General features: G+C 43.0%; 1 protein-coding gene across 5 annotated transcripts in view; it reads left to right on the top strand.

The window, feature by feature from the left end:
* TEAD1 (TEA domain transcription factor 1) overlaps window positions 1-25,659 on the top strand; it is a 345,319-nt gene that overhangs the window by 307,658 nt on the left and 12,002 nt on the right. For all 5 annotated transcript variants that reach the window (XM_077287236.1, XM_077287235.1, XM_077287239.1 and 2 more), the window contains one exon: window positions 11,154-11,327. In XM_077287236.1, coding sequence (XP_077143351.1) covers window positions 11,154-11,327 — 174 coding nt within the window. The remainder of the gene's footprint in view (window positions 1-11,153; window positions 11,328-25,659) is intronic.

The following is a 25,659-nucleotide window of genomic DNA, read 5'->3' as shown; positions in this document are numbered from 1 at the left end:
GCTCCTGAGGCAGACCTTTACCACCAATTTTGGGATTGCCCGGCAATTATGGGGTTTTGGAGGGAGGTAACAAGCTTTTGTCTAGACCAACTCTTGAATTATATACCCTTCACGGCAGAGTGGGCGATATTGGGAATATGGCCTGGGGAGGTATCAAGAATTACAAGAGGGGCCAAACGTCTGACATCTATAGTGTCCATGGTAGGGAAAAAATCTATATTACAACAATGGATCACAGCGGAACCTCCGACGCTGACAATGTTTTTAAATAAACTAAAACATGTGTTCCGTATGGAATGGATAGAGGCACAGTTGGGGGAAGATCGCATGGTGCCCCGTTTTTTTGATACTTGGGAGAGTTTCATCGATATGTTCTCTGAAGAGATGAGAACTCATCTTATAGCTTGTTTTGAACAGTCCCCATGGTATATCACTAGGATGGTGGCAGGAGATCCCCCGATTCGATCTAATAGATATGATAGGGTGTGACGGAAGTGACAATACACTAAATAACTGTTACCAGTAGGTTGATATGGTTTCAATAATGAAAAGTTATTGTTTGTTTTATAATCTTTATTTTGCTGTTCAAAAAAGAAACAAAATAAGTTAAAAATGAAGGTCATTTCCTTTTTGAATGTGTGATACTGTTGAGTTTACTGATCTCATGGACCCTGATTGTAATTGCACATGTTTCAATTATATGATGCCCATGAGGCGCAGATTTGTACACTAATACATGGATCACTGTATTGCATAATTTGTGAACATGAATATTGCATCCTTCAATAAAAAACTTCTTAAACAAAAATAGCTGTCGGCCAAGTCTGTGCGCATGGATTTTCAATAGTGATAGGGGAACCAGCTGCATCCAGACCCCCTTTGGAAGCAGTTTATCTCCTGCAGAGACAAAAGATCAAGAATGTTAAATCTAATATGCCTGACTTGCTGTCAGAAAAGTTGTGACCCCACCTTTTCCAATAAATGATAGTCTGCCAAAATCATTAGGTTCTATATCATCAGCAATAGTATCTCAGAGGCCTCTGACATTGCTGAGATGCGGGTTGTCTCATAGCTCAGTGTCCTTGAAGGTTTGACGTGCCTTTGTAGGTTATTTGCAACGTTTATAGAACACTGGGCTTAGTTCACACTTAAAGGAGTATGTCAGATGATCTACAGGATATGTCTGATAGAGGTGGGTCCTGGTGATGAGACCCACATCTATCTGACATGTATGGCTGGTCTGACGTAGAACAATCCCTTTTAAAATAACAGTATTTCTTATTTTACTTCAAAAGCAGTAATGTCATTTTATTTTCTTCATTGATCGGTGGACGTGCCAGTTTTAACCCAATGGCTGCCACCTTGTGTTGCTGTCCTTTGCACAGTAATCCTGGTTCTCAGCCATCATGTAAAGTGAGCTGTCAGTACTCCTTCAGACAGTGGCTGCGGACCCCCAGAGGGCCATAGTAGGACAAGTCTGCCTTTTTATAACAACTATTTTAAATGACCTGGACTCATGCTCAGCTATTTTGAGAGAGTTGGGATTAGTCACATGCACGGCCGGGATATCTGACACTCCTATACTTGCCTTGCCTGTCAGGGTCACAGATCTGTTGTGTCTCATCCTGGAATCATAGATTTATTGAACTCCTTCATGGCTCGGTGGGCAGAGCGCTTGTCTGATTTCTTTCTTGAGCATAGTCTAGTTGCATCTGGGGATCTCCGGCATTAAAAGAATCATTATGGTCCTTTTTTTTTTTTTTTTTTTTTTTTTTTTTTTAAATCAAGTTAATAATTTCATATACCCATAAAGCCTAACCCAGATATAAGGCCCACATAGACCAGAAATTTTCTGCTATGGACTTTGTCACATTCCAAGCAAAATCTGCAGTGATTTCAATTTTGCCGTCTTTCCATTAAAAGCGATCCAGAGCATTTCCACAACAAGATGCGAATACTGCAAATATGATCATTGTTTTTCTGTGCAGAGATTATTTGCTGCATTTGGAAGCGAATTGTAAAATCCTATCCACATGCCTGATACTGTAGTGTGCTGCGGATTTTTGATGCGTTAATCTACGGGTGAAAGCGCAAGTGAATCCATCCCTGGTAAATGCAACCTTTAGCATCCATTCACACTTATTGGATTTGACAGACTTTAACACAGATTTCATGTCGAAATCCCCATCAAATCCAATCACTATGCATCTCATGCATGTGAATAGGGTTTCTGCTCAAATTTTCACACATGGAAATTAATGTGCTGTATTGTTTTCATCACATTATTACATGTATGTTTTGGTTCTGAGGGGTGAAAGTTTTTCACCCACGGGGACACATATTGTCTTACTTGACTCTGCTGCTGCTGACTGACATTGAGCATTACTTAAGCCTGCTGTCAACAGACTTTTCCATATTTCACTGTCATCCAGCAGTGCCCCCTGCCATGGACTCTGTACTTGAAGCTCCAACACTCATTTTACTCTGCTGAAACAGAATATACATGTAAACCAAAATTGTGCAGCATTAGCAATACTCGGAAGATGGGCATTATTAATTATTTAATGATATTCACATGGGTTAGTGGGAAAAAAAAAAACCCTCACAGCACTGATACCATCTAAGCTGCATCTTAGTGCTGCCAAATTTCCAATGCCTTGCTACTATGAAAAGGTTTTGAAGAATGAGATTTGACTTAAACTTAGCCTAGACTACTATGTAATTAGTAGCAACATAATTGGAGATGTTTTTCACGATCAGATATATTCTGTTCTGCACTGATATTCATCATGCTGGTCTTGCGTGTGCTCAAAAATGTCTTAACCCCTTAGTGACAGAGCCAATTTGGTACTTAATGACCGAGCCAATTTTTACAATTCTGACCACTGTCACTTTGAGGTTATAACTCTGGAACGCTTTAACAGATCCTGATGATTCTGAGATTGTATTTTAAGTGACATATTGTACTTCATGTTAGTGGTAACATTTCTTCGATATTACTTGTGATTATTTATGAAAAAAATGGAAATATGGCGAAAATTTTTAAAATTTTGCAATTTTCAAACTTGGTATTTTTATGCCCTTAAGTCAGAGAGATATGTCACTAAAAATAGTTAATGAATAACATTTCCCACATGTCTACTTTACATCAGCACAATTTTGGAAACAAAATTTTTTTTTGTTAGGGAGTTCTAAGGGTTAAAAGTTGACCAGCAATTTCTCATTTTTACACCATTTTTTTTAGGGACCACATCACATTTGAAGTCATTTTGAGGGGTCTATATGATAGAAAATAACAAAGTGTGACACCATTCTAAAAACTGCACCCCTCAAGGTGCTCAAAACAACATTCAAGAAGTTTATTAACCCTTTACGTGCTTCACAGGAACTGAAACAATGTGGAAGGAAAAAATGAACATTTAACTTTTTTTGCAAACATTTTACTTTAGAACCATTTTTTTTTTTTTTCACAAGTGTAAAAACAGAAATTTAACCATAAATTTTGTTGTGCAATTTCTCCTGAGTACGTCGATACCCATTATGTGGGTGTAAACCACTGTTTGGGCGCACCGCAGAGCTTGGAAGAGAAGGAGTGCCGTTTGACTTTTTCAATGCAGAATTGGCTGGAATTGAGATCGGATGCCATGTCACGTTTAGAGTGCCCCTGATGTGCCTAAACAGTGGAAACGCTCCACAAGTGACACCATTTTGGAAACTAGACCCCTTAAGGTACTTAACTAGATGTGTAGTGAGCACTTTAAACCCCCAAGTGCTTAACAGAAATTTATAACGTAGAGCCGTGAAAATAAAAAATCCTTTTTTTTCCCCCTCAAAAATTATTTTTTAGCCTGCAATTTTTTATTTTCTCAAGGGTAACAGGAGACATTGGACCCCAAAATCTGTTGACCAGTTTGTCCTGAGTACGCTGATACCCCATATGTGTGTGTGTGTGTGTGTGTGTGTGTGTGTGTGTGTGTGTGTGTGTGTGTGTGTGTGTGTGTGTGTGTGTACTGTTTGGGCACCCATCGGGGCTCGGAAGGGAAGGAGCGCCGTTTTAGAATGCAGACTTTGATAGAATGGTCTGCGGGCGTTATGTTGCGTTTGCAGAGCCCCTGATGTACCTAAACAGTAGAACCCCCCCACAGGTGACCCCATTTTGGAAACTAGACACCCCAAGGAACTTACCTAGATGTGTGGTGAGAACTTTGAATGCCCAAGTGCTTCACAGAAGTTTAGAATGCAGATTCGTGAAAATAAAAAATATTTTTTTCCACAAAAAAAGATTTTTTTTTAGCCCCCAAGTTTTTATTTTCACAAGGGTAACAGGAGAAATTGGACCCCAAAAGTTGTTATCCAAGTCATCCCGAGTACGCTGATGCCCCATATGTGGGGGTAAACCACTGTTTGGGCGCACGGCAGAGCTCAGAAGTGAGGGAGCACCATTTGACTTTTTGAGCGCAAAATTGGCTGCGGCGTTTAGATACCCCCTGATGTACTTTAACAGTGGAAACCCACCAATTCTAACTCCAACCCTAACCCCAACACACCCCTAACCCTAATCCCAACCTGATCCATAATCCTAATCTCAACCCTAACGATAATCACAACCCTAACCCCAAAACAACTACTTTAACCCTAATCAGAACCCTAAATCCAACACACCCCTAAACCTAATCTCAACCCTAACCTCAAACCTAACCCTAATCCCAATATACCCCTAATCCCAACCCTAACCTTAACCCTAATCCCAAACCTAACCCTAATCCCAAACGTAACCCTAATCCAAACCCTAACTTTAGCCGCAACCCTAGTCCTAACTTTAGCCCCAACCCTAACCCTAAATTTAGCCCCAACCCTAACCCTAAATTTAGCCCCAACTCCTCTACCGGCCGGCAGATCATGGCGGGCGCACTGCGCATGCGCTTGCCATTTTCTTACCGAAGGAAGAAGCCGGCGGCCAGGAGGGGACACAAAAGGACCCAGGGACACCGGTAAGTATAACAGGGTCCCCGAATCCCCCTATTTCTCTGTCCTCTGATGTGCGATCACATCAGAGGACAGAGAATTACACATGGCTTTTTTTTTTTTTTTTTGCGGTCGCCGGTAAACAGTTAATTACTGGCAATCGCAAAACAGGGGTCGGTAAAAACCGACCTCGATCATGTTCTTTGGGGTCTCGGCTACCCCCGGCAGCTGAGACCCCAAAAATCTTCCGGGTGCCGGCTGGCGGGCGCACTGCGCATGCGCCTGCCATTTTTTGGCCGGAACAAGATGGCAGCGCCCATCGGGAGCCACGAGGAGCACCGGGGGAGACAGGTGAGTATCGGGGGGGCGATTGGGGGCCCCCTTTCTCTGTCCTCTGATGTGCAATCACATCGGAGGACAGAGAAATTAAATAGGAAATCTAGTTTTTTTGGGGTTTTTTGCGACCGCCGGTAAACGGTTAATTACCGGCGATTGCAACCCGGGGGTCGGTAAAAAAAAAAACCCCGAATCATGTTCTCTGGGGTCTCGGCTACCCCCGGTAACCGAGACCCCAGAGAAATTTTCCACAGCACCGTTAATTAACGGTGCTGTGGTTTAAGTACCCTTAACTGCCGCCGTTAAAAGGCATATCGGCGGTCGTTAAGGGGTTAAAAGTAGTGGACAACCCCATATAAAGACCATTTTTTTTAATATACTAAGGCCTCGTGCAGAAGTCCGTGAGTTATGTTCGCTTTCTGTGTTTCTCACAGAATCCTTGGAGCTGTTCACATGGCCATGTTTTGCGGACCATGTGTTCTGCAAAAAATATCATGGAGACATGTCTATGGCTCTGTGAAAATCACGCAGATGGCAATAGTGAGCAATCTGTGTGCTGTCCATGTTTGACATTGCAAAGGTATAGGAGATGATTTGCATTTTTATTTTTTCTGTATGTGAAAATAGCTGACACTGATTGTAAATGCTGCCACACTGACTAAACACTGAAGAAACGCTGATGAAATTTGTCCATATTTTTAGGTACTTGAAAAAAATCACGGACGTCTCAGAGGCCATAAGGTAGTCAACGATTTGAAAGGAAAAAAAAAAAAAAAGTTTTGTACCGAAACTGCAGCATTGCAGATGGCCGCTGAAGCCAATCTGCATAGACCTTAGCCCTTTCTGGAAAAAAAAAAAGTCATCAAATTGGCAAAGGATGCTGACAGCTGTGCGAGGGAGCTGCGCCATTCTAGTAATTTTAACCCTTTCCCGACCTGTGACACAGCGTATGCGTCATGAAAGTCGGTGCCAATCTGACCTGTGACGCATATGCTGTGTCACAGAATGATCGCGTCCCTGCAGGTTGGGTGAAAGAGTTAACTCCAATTTCACCCGACCTACAGGGACAGGGGGAGTGGTACTTCAGCCCAGGGGGGGTGGCTTCGCCCCTCCGTGGCTACGATCGCTCTGATTGGCTGTTGAAGGTGAAACAGCCAATCGGAGCAATCTGTAATATTTCACCTATGAAAATTGGTGAAATATTACAATCCAGCCATGGCCGATGCTGCAATAGCATCTACCACGGCTGGAGACCCCGATCTGCCCCCCACCGCCACCGATCTCCTCCTCTCCGTCCTGTCATGTCCCATGCTCCCCTCCTTCCTCCTGTCCGCTCCCCTGTCCTCCTGTCTGCTCCCCCAGTGCTCCGATCCCCCCCCCCTGTGCTCCAATCGCACCCCCCCCATACTTTCCGAGCTCCGATGTGGGCGCCGCCATCTTCCAAAATGAATCCGAATCGGCCGGCAGATTCTTTCCAGGTACATTTTGATCGCTGTGATAGAACCTATCACAGCAATCAAAATAAAAAAAATAGTAAATACCCCCCCCCCTTTAACAGCCCCATAGGTAGGGACAATAATAAAATACAGAAATTATATTTATTTTTGTTTTTCCATTAGGGGTAGGGTTAGGGTTGCACTTAGGGTTAGGGTTGCACTTGGGGTTAGGGTTGCACTTGGGGTTAGGGTTGCACTTGGGGTTAGGGTTGCACTTGGGGTTAGGGTTGCACTTGGGGCTAGGGTTGCACTGAGGGCTAGGGTTGCACTGAGGGCTAGGGTTGCACTGAGGGCTAGGGTTGCACTGAGGGCTAGGGTTGCACTGAGGGCTAGGGTTGCACTGAGGGCTAGGGTTGCACTGAGGGCTAGGGTTGCACTGAGGGCTAGGGTTGCACTGAGGGCTAGGGTTGCACTGAGGGCTAGGGTTGCACTGAGGGCTAGGGTTGCACTGAGGGCTAGGGTTGCACTGAGGGCTAGGGTTGCACTGAGGGCTAGGGTTGCACTGAGGGCTAGGGTTGCACTGAGGGCTAGGGTTGCACTGAGGGCTAGGGTTGCACTGAGGGCTAGGGTTAGAATTAGGCTATGTGCACACGGTGCGGATTTGGCTGCGGATCCACAGCGGATTGGTCGCTGCGGATTCGTAGCAGTTTTCCATCACGTTTACAGTACCACGTAAACCTATGGAAATCCAAATCCGTTGTGCTCATGGTGCGGAAAATACAGTGCGGAAACGCTGCGTTGTATTTTCCGCAGCATGTCAATTCTTTGTGCGGATTCCGCAGCGTTTTACACCTGCTCCATAATAGGAATCCACAGGTGAAATCCACACAAAAAACACTGGAAATCCGCGGTAAATCCGCAGGTAAAGCGCAGTGCGTTTTACCTGCAGATTTTTCAAAAACGGTGCGAAAAACCCGCACACAAATTCGCAACATGGCCACATAGCCTTAGGGTTAGGATTGGAATTAGGGTTAAGACTAGGGTTAGGGGTGTGTTGGGGTTAGGGTTGTGGTTAGGGGTGTGTTGGGGTTAGTGTTGGAGTTAGAATTGAGGGGTTTCCACTGTTTAGGCACATCAGGGGCTCTCCAAACGCGACATGGCGCCACCATTAATTCCAGCCAATCTTGCGTTGAAAAAGTCAAATGGTGCTCTCTCCCTTCCGAGTCCCGACGTGTGCCCAAACAGTGGTTTACCCCCACATATGGGATATCAGCGTACTCAGGAGAAACTGGACAACAACTTTTGGGGTCAAATTTCTCCTGTTACCCTTGGGAAAATAAAAAATCGTGGGCTAAAAAAATCATTTTTGAGAAAATAAAAATTATTTTTTATTTTCATGTCTCTGCGTTATAAACTTCTGTGAAGCACTTGGGGGTTCAAAGTGCTCACTATGCATCTAGAGAAGTTCCTTGGGCAGTCTAGTTTCCAAAATGGGGTCACTTGTGGGGGAGCTCCAATGTTTAGGCACACAGGGGCTCTCTCCAAACGCGACATGGTGTCCGCTAACGATTGGAGCTAATTTTCCATTCAAAAAGTCAAATGGCGCGCCTTCCCTTCCGAGCCTTGCCGTGCTCCCAAACAGTGGTTTACCCCCACATGTGAGGTATCGGCGTACTCAGGAGAAATTGCCCAACAAATTTTAGGATCCATTTTATCCTGTTGCCCAAGTGAAAATGAAAAAATTGAGGCTAAAAGAAATTTTTTGTGAAAAAAAAAGTACTTTTTAATTTTTACGGATCAATTTGTGAAGCACCTGGGGGTTTAAAGTGCTCACTATGCATCTAGAGAAGTTCCTTGGGGCGTCTAGTTTCCAAAATTGGGTCCTTGTGGGGGAGCTCCAATGTTTAGGCACACAGGGGCTCTCCAAACACGACATGGTGTCCGCTAAAGATTGAAGCCAATTTTTCATTCAAAAAGTCAAATGACGCTCCTTCCCTTCCAAGCCCTGCCATGCGCCCAAACAGTGGTTTACCCCCACATATGAGGTATCAGCGTACTCAGGACAAATTGGACAACGTTCGTGGTCCAGTTTCTCCTTTTACCCTTGGGAAAATAAAAAATTGTTGCTGAAAGATCATTTTTGTGACTAAAAAGTAAAATGTTAATTTTTTTCCTTCCGTGTTGCTTCTGCTGCTGTGAAACACCTGAAGGGTTAATAAACTTCTTGAATGTGGTTTTGAGCACCTTGAGGGGTGCAGTTTTTAGAATGGTGTCACTTTTGGGTATTTTCAGCCATATAGACCCCTCAAACTGACTTCAAATGTGAGGCGGTCCCTAAAAAAAAGGTTTTGTAAATTTTGTTGTAAAAATGAGAAATCACTGGTCAAATTTTAACCCTTATAACTTCCTAGCAAAAAAAAATTTTGTTTCCAAAATTGTGCTGAAGTAAAGTAGACATGTGGGAAATGTTATTTATTAACTATTTTGTGTCACATAACTCTGGTTTAACAGAATAAAAATTCAAAATGTGAAAATTGCGAAAGTTTCAAAATTTTCGCCAAATTTCCGTTTTTTTTCACAAATAAACGCAGAAATGATCGACCTAAATTTACCACTAACATGAAGCCCAATATGTCACAGAAAAACAATCTCAGAACCGCTAGGATCCGTTGAAGCGTTCCTGAGTTATTACCTCATAAAGGGACACTGGTCAGAATTGCAAAAAATGGCCAGGTCATTAAGGTCAAAATAGGCTGGGTCATGAAGGGGTTAATCTCCTTTTTGTTTATTTTTGACCACCCTGGGTCCATTAATTAAATTTCTGACTTTTAGTAATGGACAATCCCTTTAAGGGACTAAACGTCTAGTCTGGAATGAATTGAGCATTTATTTTTTTTTTACTAAAATAACTGTAACGAAGAGTCTTCTCATACAGCGACCTATGCTGTTGTGAGCTTAAGGTTTGGTATCCACAGAGAAACTGTAGATTTCCTGGTGAAAGATCATATTAAGCACGTCCAATTGATTTTTACTATATAACTGAAGCAGCAGATGGAGGAGGAGCTGTGAAAATGTCTTATTTAGGGTTTGTCATGCACCTAAATCTGCTCCATGCTGTAGCTAATCCATAAACGACAAGGATTTGTACTGGATTCCTGGGAATTGTCCACAGGGCACCACTTCAGGATGGATCTGTGTGTAGTGGAGATGATATATTAAGCGTATTGTGAATGTCACACAGGGTCTGAGTGTGGCCTTTCAGTAATATGGACTATATTCACTGTTATTTGCCACTTAAAGGGAACCGGTCACCCCCAAAATCAAAGGTGAGCTAAGGCCACCGGCATCAGGGGCTTATCTACAGCATTCTGTAATGCTGTAGATAAGCCCCCCGTGTATCCTAAAAGATAAGAAAAAGAGGTTAGATTATACTCACCCAGGGGCAGTCCCGCTGCGGGCCGGTCCGGGGCCTCCCATCTTCTTACCATGACGTCCTCTTCTTGTCTTCACGCTGCTCCCTGTTGAGGACAGAGCAAAGTACTGCAGTGCGCAGGCGCCGGGCCTCTGACCTTTCCGGTTGCCTGCGCACTGCAGTACTTTGCTCTGCCCTCAACAGGGCGCAGTGTGAAGACAAGAAGAGGACGTCATGGTAAGAAGATGAGAGGCCCAATACCGGACCGCGATGCCCATCGGATCGGACCGCCCGCCCAGGTGAGTATAATCTAACCTCTTTTTCTAATCTTTCAGGTTACATCGGGGTCTTATCTACAGCATTACAGAATGCTGCAGATAAGCCCCTGATGCCGGTGGCCTTAGCTCACCTTCGATTTTGGGGATGACAGGTTCCCTTTAAGTGATGATCTTGGGAGACGCTCTGATAGTCTACAATTCGGTTGTTATAGAGAAATCTTCTCTAAAATAACATTACAATAATGCCTGTTAAAGGATTTGTCTGGCACCGCTTGCAATATATAGGAAGATGACCAACATTGATGATATCACATATCCTCATGGAAGAGGGTACGATTGTCAGATGGAAAGGGACCAGTACATACCTGTCGATCATACTCCCATTCAGGTAGGTATCTGACTCCACATACTGATGTGGAAGTAAACTGTGCCAGACAAACCTTTTAAAAAGCGGTTATCAAAAACCTGTTAAATTCAGGGAAATCGGAGTGACTGCAATATAGTCAGAATCCTGTATGGCAAATCTGTCTAGTGTAACAGAACACATCATTCAGGACTCTTAAGTGTTATAGTGTTGTTCTATTACTTCTAGCAGTTCTGTGCAGTTTGTTTGTGTGTTTTTTAACAGTGAGATCGGGTGTAGCGGGATGCTGCGGGAATGTTGTCTTCTGTAATAAATGCTGCTGAAGTGTTCTGTCTTCTGACAAATCCTCTTATCTCTTGCAGTACAACAAACACCTCTTTGTGCACATTGGACAAGCCAATCACTCGTACAGTGACCCTCTGCTTGAACCCGTAGACATCCGCCAAATTTATGACAAATTTCCAGAAAAAAAAGGGGGCTTAAAGGAACTCTTTGGGAAAGGGCCGCAAAATGCATTTTTCTTAGTAAAATTCTGGGTGAGTTGACTGACCTGTGTGTCTTTTTTATATAACATATGTACTTATTGTATCATCTTTTGTTTTTAAATGCTACTATATCAATCTGAATCCATACTGTTTAAAATGTTTCCCCTTTAGGCTATGTGCCCACGATCAGGATATAGTGGCGTATTTTCGCTGCATCCAAAACGCTACGTTCTAATGACGCAAGTAATTCTGCTTGTGTTCATTGAGCCCTGTGGATTTACTGCATGTAATAAATGGCTACGGGTGAGACTATGCAGCCAAGACTGCTGTCTCCGTTGCAAATAACTGACATGCTGCGGCTCGTAAACCCGCACCGCGGGTGAGTTTATACCGCATTACATAGAAGCACAGCGGGCATGAGATTTATAGAAATCGCATCCACTGTGCTTGTAACCTAGAATGTCCATATTCCGGATTGTGGGCACATACCCTCAAGGGCCCGCATGACCTTTTAATATGACTAAAATATGCAATGTGTGGCTGGTTGCGGTCCAACTGCTCAGATCTCTACCAATCATCAGAGCAAAGGGGCCGCTTTGTTCAGTAAAGGAAAGACATGCTATCTACATTAAAATCCACACTGTGCTTTTACTCTTTTTAGATGTTTGCAGAAATGCAAAAAAATTACACTATGTACTTTAGACAAACATAGACAAAATAAAGACTAAAGCTTGCCTTACACATTAAATGGCTGTCTTCCAATCGTCCAGCTGGCAGCCCTCTAAGCCGGCATTACCATACGCAGGGACACCTATTCGGCATAGCGCACCCGTGTCCTCTGAGAGCTGTCGCTAAACGTATCTGCCAGTGGATTATCCCCAGGACACACTACGATTCAGTCCGAAATCTAAAGTGCCTGATCGGTATTTCCGCCAACAATTGTACAGGTTTTCAATACACATTAGACTGTCAGCCGAACCAGTCGGTATCTGCAGATTAAAACGCGCAAAAAAAAAAAAACGCATGCGGATTTCTTGCAGAAAATGTCCGTTTTTGCTCAGGAAATTTCTGCAAGAAATCCTGAACGTGTGCACATAGCCTAAGATTTTCGGTGTGAACCCACATCGATGGACAGTAGCGGTTGGACCCGCACTCATATCACAATGAAGGGGTCTGGCGTTTGCTAGAATGGATTTAATAGACACTTGATCGTTGCCTAGTATGGCCACTGAATGAAGCTGACCAAAGCTTCTTTTTTTTTTTTTTTCCCGCGTGTTGAGTAGAGGTCCAGGTGGTTGGACTGATCAAGCGTTAATATATTTTTGGTCGTTGCAACTAATTTTTAACTTGATAACGACCAATGAATGACATTGTCATTTTTGGTATGTATGATCACTCTCAGGAGCTGAGCATGCATCACACCAAACAGACACCGACTCTGTTATGTAGCTGGCATCTGCCTGTAGCTACAGCAACCAGCGTTTTCGCGAATCACTGTAGTTTAACCACTTAAATGCCACCAACAATCTCCAAAAGCAACATATTAAATGTCAGACAGTTCTGTAAGAGAACAGTGATTTTCATCTACACTGCAGTACTGTGTAATTGCTGTATATTGTATAAGCAATGAAACGATAATGGGTTACTAAAAAATAATTTGAAAATAAAAAGTTGGGTGTGTGTTTTTTTTTTTTTTAATATTTTTAAACTGTCAAAATTAAAATTATCCTAATCTTCCTTACCCCTAATTAAAAATAAAGAAATTAATTAAATTAATAAAAATAAACATCACAATTAAAGTCGTTCGTAAAGCGCCAAACAGAACAGCACACGTCTTGACCCTCCCTGTTTCCCCTCACCATCAACCTCTTCCCACCCCACCCCCCCCTAAAAAATACCATACAAAGTTATCAAAATATCTGTCCCCTATAATCGCATCAATAAACAGACCTCCGCTCACAAAAACAATCCTTGATACAGCAATATGGACAGAAAAATGAAAAAAAAAGTTGCCGGTGAAAACTGCAGCAACAATTTTTTTATTTTTTTAATACAAATTTATGAATTTTTTTTTCACCACTAAAAATGTATATTTTAATTGTGTACTGCTTTATTGTCACTAAGTCAGTGCTGGTTTGGGATCCAGAAACCAGTGCTGGTTTGGGATCCATGACAATGACAGACTCTGCTAATGCAAAGTTAGTTCTTCCTGGACCTTTGGATGGGCACTGAAATTGTGACCATGGACCATTATTTATATTGAAACTGTCATTTCTCTGTCTCCCATGACAGCACTATGGAGAGAGGGGATCCGCCCTTCAGGGACAGGAAACCTACAGATAAAAGGGCGGTACCTCTCCCTCGCATTAGTTGGTTTCCTGTCCCTGACGGGGAACCTCTTTTCGGTGGTACCTACAAGAAGACGCCGTATTCAAAGGGCCGGGACTGGACAGTCGGGTTCCGGCAGCAAGGAGGCTCCTGCCGCGGCTCGTCCGGTGCCTGAAGCTGCCATCGCTGGAACCGAGGGGTTCTTCAGGGTGTGCGGGGGGAGAATCGCCGCCACTCTCAGGAGAGGAAGGGGCGCTGAGACACCCGGAGCTTCTGTGCCGACAAGTGCACACTCCGGGTGTACAAAGATGGCCGCCGCTCCGGAAACACGGCAGGACTTCCGGGTCATCTCCGCGCGCATGCACAGTAGCTTTTTCTCCCCGGGGGACGTGACGTAGGAGCCGGAAATACGCCGAACGCCGGGGGTGGCGCCAGATTCAAATAGGGAGTTAGTGCAACAACCATGTGTGCACTAACTCCCTGGAAACATGGAGGACAGCGACGTGGAGCAAGAACCGGAGTAGCAGCAGCACCGTAGGAAGCAGACAGACCCGAAGGGTACCAGAAGAAGTGGGTCCAGCAGTCATTCCACGCAGCGCAGCAGATCTGCAGTGACCAACTCTCCTCCTCAAGAGTTTCCTCTACCAGACCCGGGCCCTCCTCCAGAACCGGGAAAGAAGAGGTTGGAGAAAAATAAAAATAAATCCTGCCCCACCTGTAACAAAGCTTTGCCGGTATCCTGGAACAAAAAGCTTTGTAAATCATGTATACAACGGGTATTATGTGAAGAGACCCCCGATTTCGCATCTGAGCTAAAAACGATAATCAGATCTGAGGTTCAGAATGCCCTTACATCTTTCAAAAAAGTGAAAGATAAGAAAAAAGAAACTGTATATTCCCACTCTGACCAGTCTTCATCTGAGGACACGGATTCTAACAAATTTAATTCCTCTTTATCTTCCTCCGACGAAGATTCGGGCCATCACTGCTTCCCACTGGAGGAGGTAGATACTCTAGTAAAAGCAGTGAGTGCTACTATGGGGGTAGAGGATCCCCGACCTGATAGAACGGCTCAAGATATAATGTTCGGTGGTCTGGGGCAGAAAAAGCGGAGAACATTTCCCCTAAATTCCAACGTCCAAATACTGATTAAAAAAAGAGTGGGAGAAACCTGATAGGAGAAATTCCTCAGTACCCTCGCTTAAAAGGAAGTATCCTTTCGAAGACGAGGTGTCTACTTCCTGGGACAAGGCACCTAAATTGGATGTCGCGGTAGCCAAGGCCTCGAAAAAATTTGCGCTCCCGTTTGAGGATATGGGTACCCTTAAAGACCCTTTAGACAAAAAAGCCAATACTTTTCTTAAGGGGGCATGGGAATCGGCTGGGGATAGCTTGAGACCTGCGGTTGCTGCGACATGCACCTCCAGATCTTTAATGGTGTAGATTGACCAATTAGAAAAACAGATTAAAGACGGGTCACCCAGGAATAAGATGCTGGATTCAATCCCTGTAATTAGAGCAGCAGCGGCGTTCCTAGCGGATTCCTCAGCGGACTCCGTGCGCTTAACATCCAAGGCCGCTGCCCACTCCAACGCAGCCAGAAGAACTTTATGGCTTAAAAGTTGGCCGGAGGATCTCCAGACGAAACTAAAATTGTTCTATTCCATGTGAGGGGAATTTCTTGTTTGGGGAGACCTTGGATGATATCCTTCAGAGAGCCAGGGATAAAAAGAAAGGTTTCCCAAACCTGGGACCAGCTCCATTCAGACAGTCCTTTCGGAACCGGAGATTTTTTCGCCGAAGACCCCCCCAGAGAGCAGAGTAAATAGGAAGAAGAAAAGATAGGGGTTACCTTTTTGGCAACACCTCCCGTGACAAAAAACCCTCTAAGGCTAAGTTCACACGTTGCAGAATTGCCGCGGAAATTTCCGCGGCAATTCTGCGCCTCCTGCCGCGGGTATATCGCATGCAGAATTAGCATGCATATACCCGCAGAAAACTAGCGTTTTGCAAGCATAATTAGCTTGCAGAATGCTAGAGTTTTCCAAGCGATCTGTAGCATCGCTTGGAAAACTGACTGACAGGTTGGTCACACTTGTCAAACATAGTGTTTGACAAGTGTGACCAACTTTTTACTATAGATGCAGCCTATGCAGCATCTATAGTAAAAGATCGAATGTTTAAAAATAATAAAAAAAATAAAAAACATGGTTATACTCACCTGCAGACCTCAGCGGCGTCCGTTCCTATAGCTGGAGTGCAGTGAAAGGGCCTGCGATGACGTCACTGTCTTGTGATTGGTCGCGTGAGTCACATGAGCGGTCACGCGACCAATCACAAGACAGTGACGTCATCACAGGTCCTGAACCACATCATCTATAGGAACGGAAGAGAGATCATGCACCGGAGAGGCGGGAACACTTCGGGGGCCATCAGAGGGTGAGTATAGGACTATTTTTTATTTTAATTCTTTATTTTTTTACCAATTATATGGTGCCCAGTCCGTGGAGGAGAGTCTCCTCTCCTCCACCCTGGGTACCAACCGCACATGATCTGCTTGCTTCCCGCATGGTGTGCACAGCCCCGTGCGGGAAGTAAGCAGATCAATGCACTCCTATGGGTGCAGAATCGCCGCGATTCCGCAATTTTAATGAACATGCTGCGTTTTTTTCTGGAATGCGATTCCGCTCAGGAAAAAAATGCAGCATGTGCACAAAAAATGCGGAATGCATTCTATTACATAGGATGCTTAATGTAAGCGTTTTTTTCGCGGTTTTATAGCGTTTTTATAGCGAAAAACCACGAAAAATATGCTACGTGTGCACACAGCCTTAATGGCATTTTCCCTACGGTGGGGGGAAGACTCACTTCATTCCTTCCCGCCTGGATTTTAAATCTAATTCACTCCAGTCTAAAAATAGATTTTCTCTCTTTACACCCCCCCCCCCCCCCCCAAAAGAACAAGGTCTTCAGCGGCAGAGCAAACCGCACTAGAAAAGGAAATTATTTCCCCTTTACAGAAATCTGTAATTCAGGAGATCTCACCTCAAGAAATAGGGAAGGGATTTTACTCCCCACTATTTCTAGTGCCAAAACCCGACGGCTCCTTTCGAACGATAATTAATCTAAAAAACCTGAACAAATATGTAAAAAATCAAAAATTCAAAATGGAGACAATAAAATCTACCATAAAAATCCTTTTCCCGAACTGCTACATGGTCGTGATAGACCTAACCGATGCATATTACCATGTGCCCATCCACAAACAATCCCAAAAATTTATCAGGGTGGCGGTCTCCATAGAGGGACAAGTAAGAAATTTCCAATACAGAGCCCTCCCGTTTGGGATCTCAATTGCTCCGCGAGTATTCACGAAAATAGTAGCGGAAATGATGGCCCACATAAGGGAACAAAATATATTAATAGTCCCTTACTTGGACGATTTCCTTATTGCAAGCGACTCGGCTCAAAGTTGCAGGGAACAGCGGGACCGAGTGATAACTATTCTGACGGACTTGGGTTAGCTCAAGTTAGTGGTCAAATTCAGGAGTTTCTGGGACTAACATTAGACTCCCAGGTTCAAGAATGCCGACTCCCAGTTTCCAAAAAGGACAATATATTGACTATGATAGCACGAACTCTACACAACCCCTCCATGACTCTAAGGAGGGCGAGGTCGCTACTGGGCTCTCTCTCTTCATGTCTGCCAGCAGTACCTTTCGCACAATTCCACACGAGAGAGCTTCAATGGCATATACTGGAATGGCAGTCAATGCTAAAAAACAAATTAGAAGGTCGCATCATTCTAAATTCCTCAGTTATTCATTCCCTTCTCTGGTGGGGAAATAACCAAAACCTTTCAAAGGGAATCCCTTGGGTACCAAAAATATCTTGGGTAATAACAACCGATGCGAGTCCCAGGGGGTGGGGGCTCACATGGGAAACCGAGTGGCTCAGGGAAACTGGACAGTTCAGGAACTATCAGCATCCTCGAACCAAAAAGAACTTTGGGCGGTGCATCGTGCTCTTCTATTTTTTCTAACTTACATTCGAGGACATCATGTCCGAATTTTTTCGGACAACAAAGTGACAGTAGCATATATAAATCACCAGGGAGGAACAAGATCTCGATCACTGAGGAGTTCCTCCGCCAAAATTATCAGTCTTGCAGAGGAAAATCTACTATCCCTTTCTGCACTACATATTCAGGGGTGAAACAACGAAAAAGCAGATTACTTGATTCGAACTCAGTTAAAACAAGGCGAGTGGTCCCTAAACCAATCTATCTACAACCAGATTACATAAATGTGGGGAACCCCAACAATAGATTTATTCGCCAATTCCAAAAACAAAAAAGTAAACATGTTTTGCTCACTAAACCCGGAAGGGAATCCCCAGGCTCTGGATGCCTTTCTGATTCCATGGACCCACAAACATATGCTTTTCCTCCGATTATTCTGATCCCGGCAGTCATTCGGAAGGTCAGAGAGGACAAAACAAAAATGATCCTTTATAGCCCCATTCTGGCCAAAAAGGACATGGTTTTCCTGGCTAAGGATGCTATCGGTCTCAGATCCATGGATCCTACCGAATATACCAGACCTACTACAGCAAGGACCGATCTTCCACCCACAGGAGTCGAACTTACACTGGATTTTGAACGGAGACTATTAAAAGAAAGGGGGTTTTCGGACAACTTAGTAACTACGTTGTTAAAAAGTAGAAAACCTTTTTACCAATATTTGGGAATCGAGATGTCGGGTTGAGACTGGGGATGGAGGGCTTAGGCGCTAGGTATCGGGCTGTGACAGTGGGCTGCATATTGGACTCTTCGACACGCAGACCACACTCATGGACATTCACTCGGAGATACCTTCCCTTGACAATGGGGTGTCTCGCGAATTGTGCAATCTTGGAGGTCTATGCTACAAGGGTGGGAGAGCGGTTATCGGATATAGATTGGGAAAACCCATTTGACACCATGTTACGAAATAGAATCTGGAAGTAGAGTGGAATAGGGAAGACCTATCTCTTTTTGAGAGAGGAGATGGACTACACTAAACGAAAAGCAGGCCTTCCAAGATGGCTCGCTCGTTTCCCAGCCTTAACCCCAGAACATATCCTTAAGGCAATGTTTTATGCTTGGAAGGCTTTACCGGCCTCTTCTTATAGGGAAATGTTGCTTAGATTGTACCATGGCACATATGTATCCCCACATCGTTCGTTTCTCATGGGCCTATCTCAATCGGCTAATTGTCTGAAGTGTGCAGCTCCTGAGGCAGACCTTTACCACCAATTTTGGGATTGCCCGGCAATTATGGGGTTTTGGAGGGAGGTAACAAGCTTTTGTCTAGACCACCTCTTGAATTATATACCCTTCACGGCAGAGTGGGCGATATTGGGAATATGGCCTGGGGAGGTATCAAGAATTACAAGAGGGGCCAAACGTCTGACATCTATAGTGTCCATGGTAGGGAAAAAATCTATATTACAACAATGGATCACAGCGGAACCTCCGACGCTGACAATGTTTTTAAATAAACTAAAACATGTGTTCCGTATGGAATGGATAGAGGCACAGTTGGGGGAAGATCGCATGGTGCCCCGTTTTTTTGATACTTGGGAGAGTTTCATCGATATGTTCTCTGAAGAGATGAGAACTCATCTTATAGCTTGTTTTGAACAGTCCCCATGGTATATCACTAGGATGGTGGCAGGAGATCCCCCGATTCGATCTAATAGATATGATAGGGTGTGACGGAAGTGACAATACACTAAATAACTGTTACCAGTAGGTTGATATGGTTTCAATAATGAAAAGTTATTGTTTGTTTTATAATCTTTATTTTGCTGTTCAAAAAAGAAACAAAATAAGTTAAAAATGAAGGTCATTTCCTTTTTGAATGTGTGATACTGTTGAGTTTACTGATCTCATGGACCCTGATTGTAATTGCACATGTTTCGATTATATGATGCCCATGAGGCGCAGATTTGTACACTAATACATGGATCACTGTATTGCATAATTTGTGAACATGAATATTGCATCCTTCAATAAAAAACTTCTTAAACAAAAAAAGTAGAAAACCTATTACTAAAACATATGGGAAAACGTGGAGAAAATTCTTATCTATCTCCAAAGTGAAAGTCCAGGATGGGCCTTCAATTGATAAAATACTTGAATTCCTACAAAAAGGTCTGGAACAGGGGTTGGCGGTCAGTACTCTAAAAGTACAGATAGCAGCTCTGGGAGCACTCTATAATCAAAATATTGCAGCCAATCCATGGGTAGTAAGATTTATTAAAGCGGTAACAAGATCAAAACGTTTAGTTAATCCAAAAATACCCTCGTGGGACCTAAACTTAGTCCTCTTTGCACTTACGGGTCCTCCATTCGAACCCGTAGACACAATTTCCATAAAAACACTATCACTTAAGACTATTCTTCTGGTAGCTTTAACATCTGCGCGCAGAATAAGTGACATTCAAGCCCTGTCCTCTAACCCACCTTTTACAAAAATATTAGATGACAGAGTCACTCTTAGACCCAACCCGGCCTATTTGCCAAAAGTGGCATCAAAATTTCAAAGGTCACAAGAAGTATCCCTGCCGTCCTTTTGCCCAAACCCTAAAAATGAGAAAGAGTGAAACTTCCATAATTTAGATGTCAGAAGATGTCTAGTCCAATATTTAGATTCCACCAGGGAATATAGGAAGGAAGGCTCTTTGTTTGTCTGTTTTCAGGGTCCCAGAAAAGGATTCCGGGCATCCAAAGGTACCTTGGCAAGGTGGATAAAGGAGGCAATAGCCTTGGCATATTCATCCACGGGGAATACGATCACAGATGGTATAAAAGCGCATTCCACAAGAGCAGTAGCTACCTCATGGGCTTAGAGGTCAGAGGTATCAATTGAGCAAATCTGCAAAGCGGCCACCTGGTCATCACCATCAACCTTTTTTAGACACTATAGATTAAATCTAGACACTGTGTCTGACTTGACCTTCAGGCGAAGGGTTCTCGAGACTGTGGTCCCTCCCTAAGCTTAATCTCTGTAATTCTCTCCGTAGTGCTGTCATAGAAGACCGAGAAAGTCATAGTTACTCACCGATAACGGTGTTTCTCGGAGCCCATGACAGCACCCACTTATTCCCTCCCATCACGAGTGCGGTGAGCACTTTTTCTGACATATAAATTATCTAATATAATATAGGCACGGTGTTCCTCTAATAAGCAATGTTATAATAGGTTTTCTCTGTTGTAACTAACCTGGAGGTCCTCCGATGCTCTGTAAACCAACTGATGCGAGGGAGAGGTACCGCCCTTTTATCTGTAGGTTTCCTGTCCCTGAAGGGCGGATCCCCTCTCTCCGTAGTGCTGTCATGGGCTCCGAGAAACACTGTTATCGGTGAGTAACTATGACTTTTTTTTTTTTTTTATTAATTTTTTTTATTAATTTTGCTGTCAAATACTTAGGCTAAGTGCACACGTTGCAGAATTGCCGCGGAAATTTCCACGGCAATTCTGCGCCTCCTGCCGCGGGTATATCGCATGCGGAATTGGCATGCATATTCCCGCAGAAAACTAGCGTTTTGCAAGCATAATTAGCTTGCAGAATGCTAGCGTTTTCCAAGCGATCTGTAGCATCGCTTGGAAAACTGATTGACAGGTTGGTCACACTTGCCAAACAGTGTTTGACAAGTGTGATCAACTTTTTACTATTGATGCAGCCTATGCCGCATCAATAGTAAAAGATAGAATGTTAAAAATAATTAAAAAAAATTAAAAAAATGGTTATACTCACCTTCTGCAAACAGACGATCTCCTCATTGGCTTCCGTTCCTATAGATGGTGTGTGTGCATGACCTTCGATGACCTCGCTGTCATGTGACCGCGACGTTTCCGCTGCGGAAAAATACTGAGCATGTGCACAACATTTGCGGATTGCATTCTAATTAATAGGATGCTTAATGTGAGCGTTTTTTTCGTGGTTTTATAGCGAAAAACCGCGAAAAAAACGTGACGTGTGCACATAGCCTAAAGGTTCCTGGACAACCCTTCAAAAAATGCTTTTGTCATGATGTGTTTAGGTTTTAAAAAAAAATAAGTTTCATTTGTTTCTAAGAGCAACTTTTTTCCTTAGCATGGGAGCTTATCCTGAAAGTGATGCTTGATATTTCTCAATATCTCACTGGTTTTTGCCTAGGATTGTCTTGACCTATAGGCTTTCTGCATTCCTTTTGCACCAAAACTATGAATACCCATGTAAAGTTTTAAAAATGTTTTGTAAAAACTGCACCATTGATTTACAACCCTACCCAGTGCCTATGGCGTTTACTGGTATATTTAGTACTGAAGCTCAATGTCCTCATTGTCGTCGTTTATGCTTGGAACAAATTGATAATCGCACGCCATGCTGTACACTATTACTGCTCATTGATCAAGATGCAGGAAATCCCCTACGCCATGTACCCAGCGAACACTATTCATCTAGTTCAGTTGCATAAAAGGGATATTGTAGAGCTGTAAAACACAATAGTAATTTGTCATTTCTTGAGGGTTGTATGCATTATGTAGGTAAAATACTGAGGCGCAGGGACTACTCCTTGTTGTTCGATGTCCTCTTGTGGAGTCTTTGCTTCATAGTCACATACAGCTCGGTAATAACAGAATGGTGTATGGACTGTGCTGTAATGTAATGCAGAATATTGTCCTTATTGATGTACATGGAACCAATGTCAAAAGGTGAAGCCTAAGAAAGACTTTTACATAAAAGGAGCAAAATACATCAAAAATTTGCAACGTTTCTCCAGGTCGTCAGCAGCTGACACCCTGTAGTAATAGATTCTGGGCTAAGCACCTGATCAGAGCACAATGGCGCAGGTTTCTGTATCAGATAGAGCAATGCATCTTTGTTTTGCAGGAATTTGCATTGCAAACAGGCAGCTTGTGAGAGCGCAGCCTCTTGTAATCAGGACGAGCCTTCCAGATTCTTTTGATGTAGTAGCGCTTATTTATGAAACAGAATCTAGACAAGGAGCCGCTTCCATTGATGATTGTATTTAACGACTGCCGCGCATGGAGAGAAAAGGGGATACAGGCCAAAGCTGAGCGCTTTATGTGCGGGATGTACATACAATTCAGGAAATACGAAAAAGAAAAATGACCTTATTGCAAACGACCAGGTGCATTATTATTCTGAAAATAAATGAATAATTAGATCAGCCTTCACTAGATGTGAGCGAGCATAAGAAGTGGTTATCGCTCTGAGACCTCATAAGCTGAAGTGGTTTTACCACAAACAAAATTAATTACCTATTCACAAGGTGGGTGATAACAGTCTGATTGCTGGGGCCCCATCAAGCACTACAACTGGGTTCCTTAGCACATTTCTCCTTGCTATGGTCAGGGATTGCCGGAGTGGCATGGTCGCCCATGTGTATTACCGCTCCATTCATTGTTGGAGTCAGTGTTTGTGGTACTGAGGAACATAGCAGATTACAACACTCAGACATTACAATCAGCACCATAGACTTTGAATGGAACAACAGCAACCACCACCACTCTATCCAAGCTCTTCCCTGCTGCACCATCACCCCGGGCCCAATAATAGTGTTTAAAAGTAGTGGAGTATCCCTTTAAAACATCTTCCATGGAAAGGAAACTTTCCTTATCGATTTCACTACATTATGGAAATAGCGATCACATGATGTTATGAATGGTCTATATATTCTATATATTTAAGCAGCCATGAGTTTGCTGGTCTCATCCACTTTTATGCTGTATACATTTTGTATATTTAGTAGATTTGTCTCCGTTTTTTCTGTTGCATACCAGCGCCTGACTATACATAAGTGTATTTGTTTTTAGTAGATTATGCTTCGAAATGGTCTTATAAAGTCACTCTTGCCCTTCGTTTATCTGTTTTTGTCACACGTGTGACATCTCTTTTCCAAAGTCCTTTTTTTTTTTTTTCCTTATTTTTGCATATGTGAAAAAATGCTGACACATGAATGTCATAATTTCCAAATTGCCAAAATGGGCAGTACATTGCTCCAGCATTGTCTGTGAGTGTGGCACATTGTGCGCAGTTGTATTCTGCTTGTATATGAACAAATCAGGTCTTCTCATTCAAAAAACACTTTTTTTAGTTACATTTTTTTAATAAGTTAAAAATAACTATGTACCTGTGCCAGCACAGAATGACTGTCCAAACCAAGCACAGGCGCTCAGTGCACCCTTGGTGTGATCAGACATTTAAGTGCACCTTCCCACCTGCTTGCCTTCCTTCCATCTCCACCTTCCTCTTCTTTGATTGACAGCTCTGGCTTCATAGGGCCAGAGAAGGAAGTTGGAAAAACAAGCAGGTTGGAAGGTGCACTTAAATGTTTGGTCACACCAAGCGTGCACCGAGCGCCTGTACTTGGTTTGAACAGTCACTCTGTGCTGACAGTCTCTTTAAACATCTGAAGAGGAGAGAAGTTGAATTGTAGCAGAATAACTTGTGCAGGGTCTGTTATGTCCTGTTTCTCTGTTAGAACAGTCATTATCACCCAATTCTTTCCTGCCCGGCGACACTCTACAGGTTACCAGATGTGTGTTTTCTTAGCACCATAGGCAGCCCCATCAATCAATATGTCTTAAGCATGGAAGAATCTGACACATTTTAAATGGTGTTCCATTTCTCTCTGTATAAATTGGCCATCACCAATCCCTGGGTAAAGTGTCTTAGTATCAAAAGAAATGGGAGCTGTGCCTTCCTGCAATTACCCAGTAATCACACAGAACGGTAATTGGGCCATAGGTGAGATGTGCAGCCTGCAGCCCTGAGCTCCACCATCCCCGGCTCTTTGTGCATCACATTCATACACTCCCTGATTCTGCACACAGCATGCCAAATCCCACAAACTACTTATGAGCAAGCCCCTGTGTTGTAGCCCAGTTTAGCTTTTGTGTCTGCCGAGAGCAGAAAGATTTCTCTTGAAGGAAGAATAATATATGTCATGTTTTCTATGCAGTTAACGTTCAGTTTCGTTATTTTATATTCCCTTACCTTTATTTATTTTAAAGCAAAATGTATTCCAGGCATAAATTAAATTCTATACACCTTGTCTATTAGCTTTACAAACAATATTATAGTAGCTTAAAAAACAAACAAACTGGTAAATGTTAAATTCTAGCGGTTTTGCAACATAATTTTTTTTTCTCATAATGTTAATAAAGTTATTGCTGGCAACAATCAGTAAAAATCCTTGCTAGCAGAAACCATCAACAGTAACCATTACTGTTTATCATGGTTTATAGTTAAATGGGTATTCCCATCTCCAAAATCCTATCTCAATATGTAGTAGGTGTAATAATAATATTAGCAAATACCTCCAATTAGAAATGTAGTATAGTTCTTCTGATTCGCTATGTTGCTACTCCATCTGCAAAGCATCACAGTATCTTAGGTACCATGGTTACGACCACCAACAACCATCACTAGATCAGTGGTCATAACCATGGATACCTAGGCTACTGCAATGTCCTGCACATGGGGAAAACGACATAGCAAATACCTCCAATTAGAAATGTAGTATAGTTCTTCTGATACGCTATTATTATTATTATTATTACACCTACTACGTGATGGGAATACCCCTTTAATGTACTACAGATTTACTTTCCTAATAACTCTTTGATTTTAAAGGAAATTCCTTTTAAGTTTTTTTTTTTTTTTTTTTTTTTTTTTTTTAAACAAGGACAATACAAGAAAATGCTGAAAAATAACAATTAGCATTTACTTATCGTTGCCCCAATATCGCACCTCGGCTGCTCCCAAAAGCCTTTGTTTACAGGGCTGCAGTGGTGACGTCAGATAATAGTGTAGACACAAGGTCGCTGAGGCCGGCCCTTGGCTATAGCGGTAGCTTGTTGTAAGTGTGATGTCCACACTGCAGCCCTGTCAGCAGAGAGCTATGATGTACCGCTCCAGAGCTGCCAATCTGCAGCTCCTCAAAGTGTCAAGTAATGCTTTGTTAATAAATATTATTGCCTCATTATTAAAAAAAGAAA

This window comes from Ranitomeya variabilis, chromosome 2 (genome assembly GCF_051348905.1).
Source record: "Ranitomeya variabilis isolate aRanVar5 chromosome 2, aRanVar5.hap1, whole genome shotgun sequence".
NCBI lineage: Eukaryota > Metazoa > Chordata > Amphibia > Anura > Dendrobatidae > Ranitomeya > Ranitomeya variabilis.
This window is presented reverse-complemented; position numbering and strand designations above follow the sequence as displayed.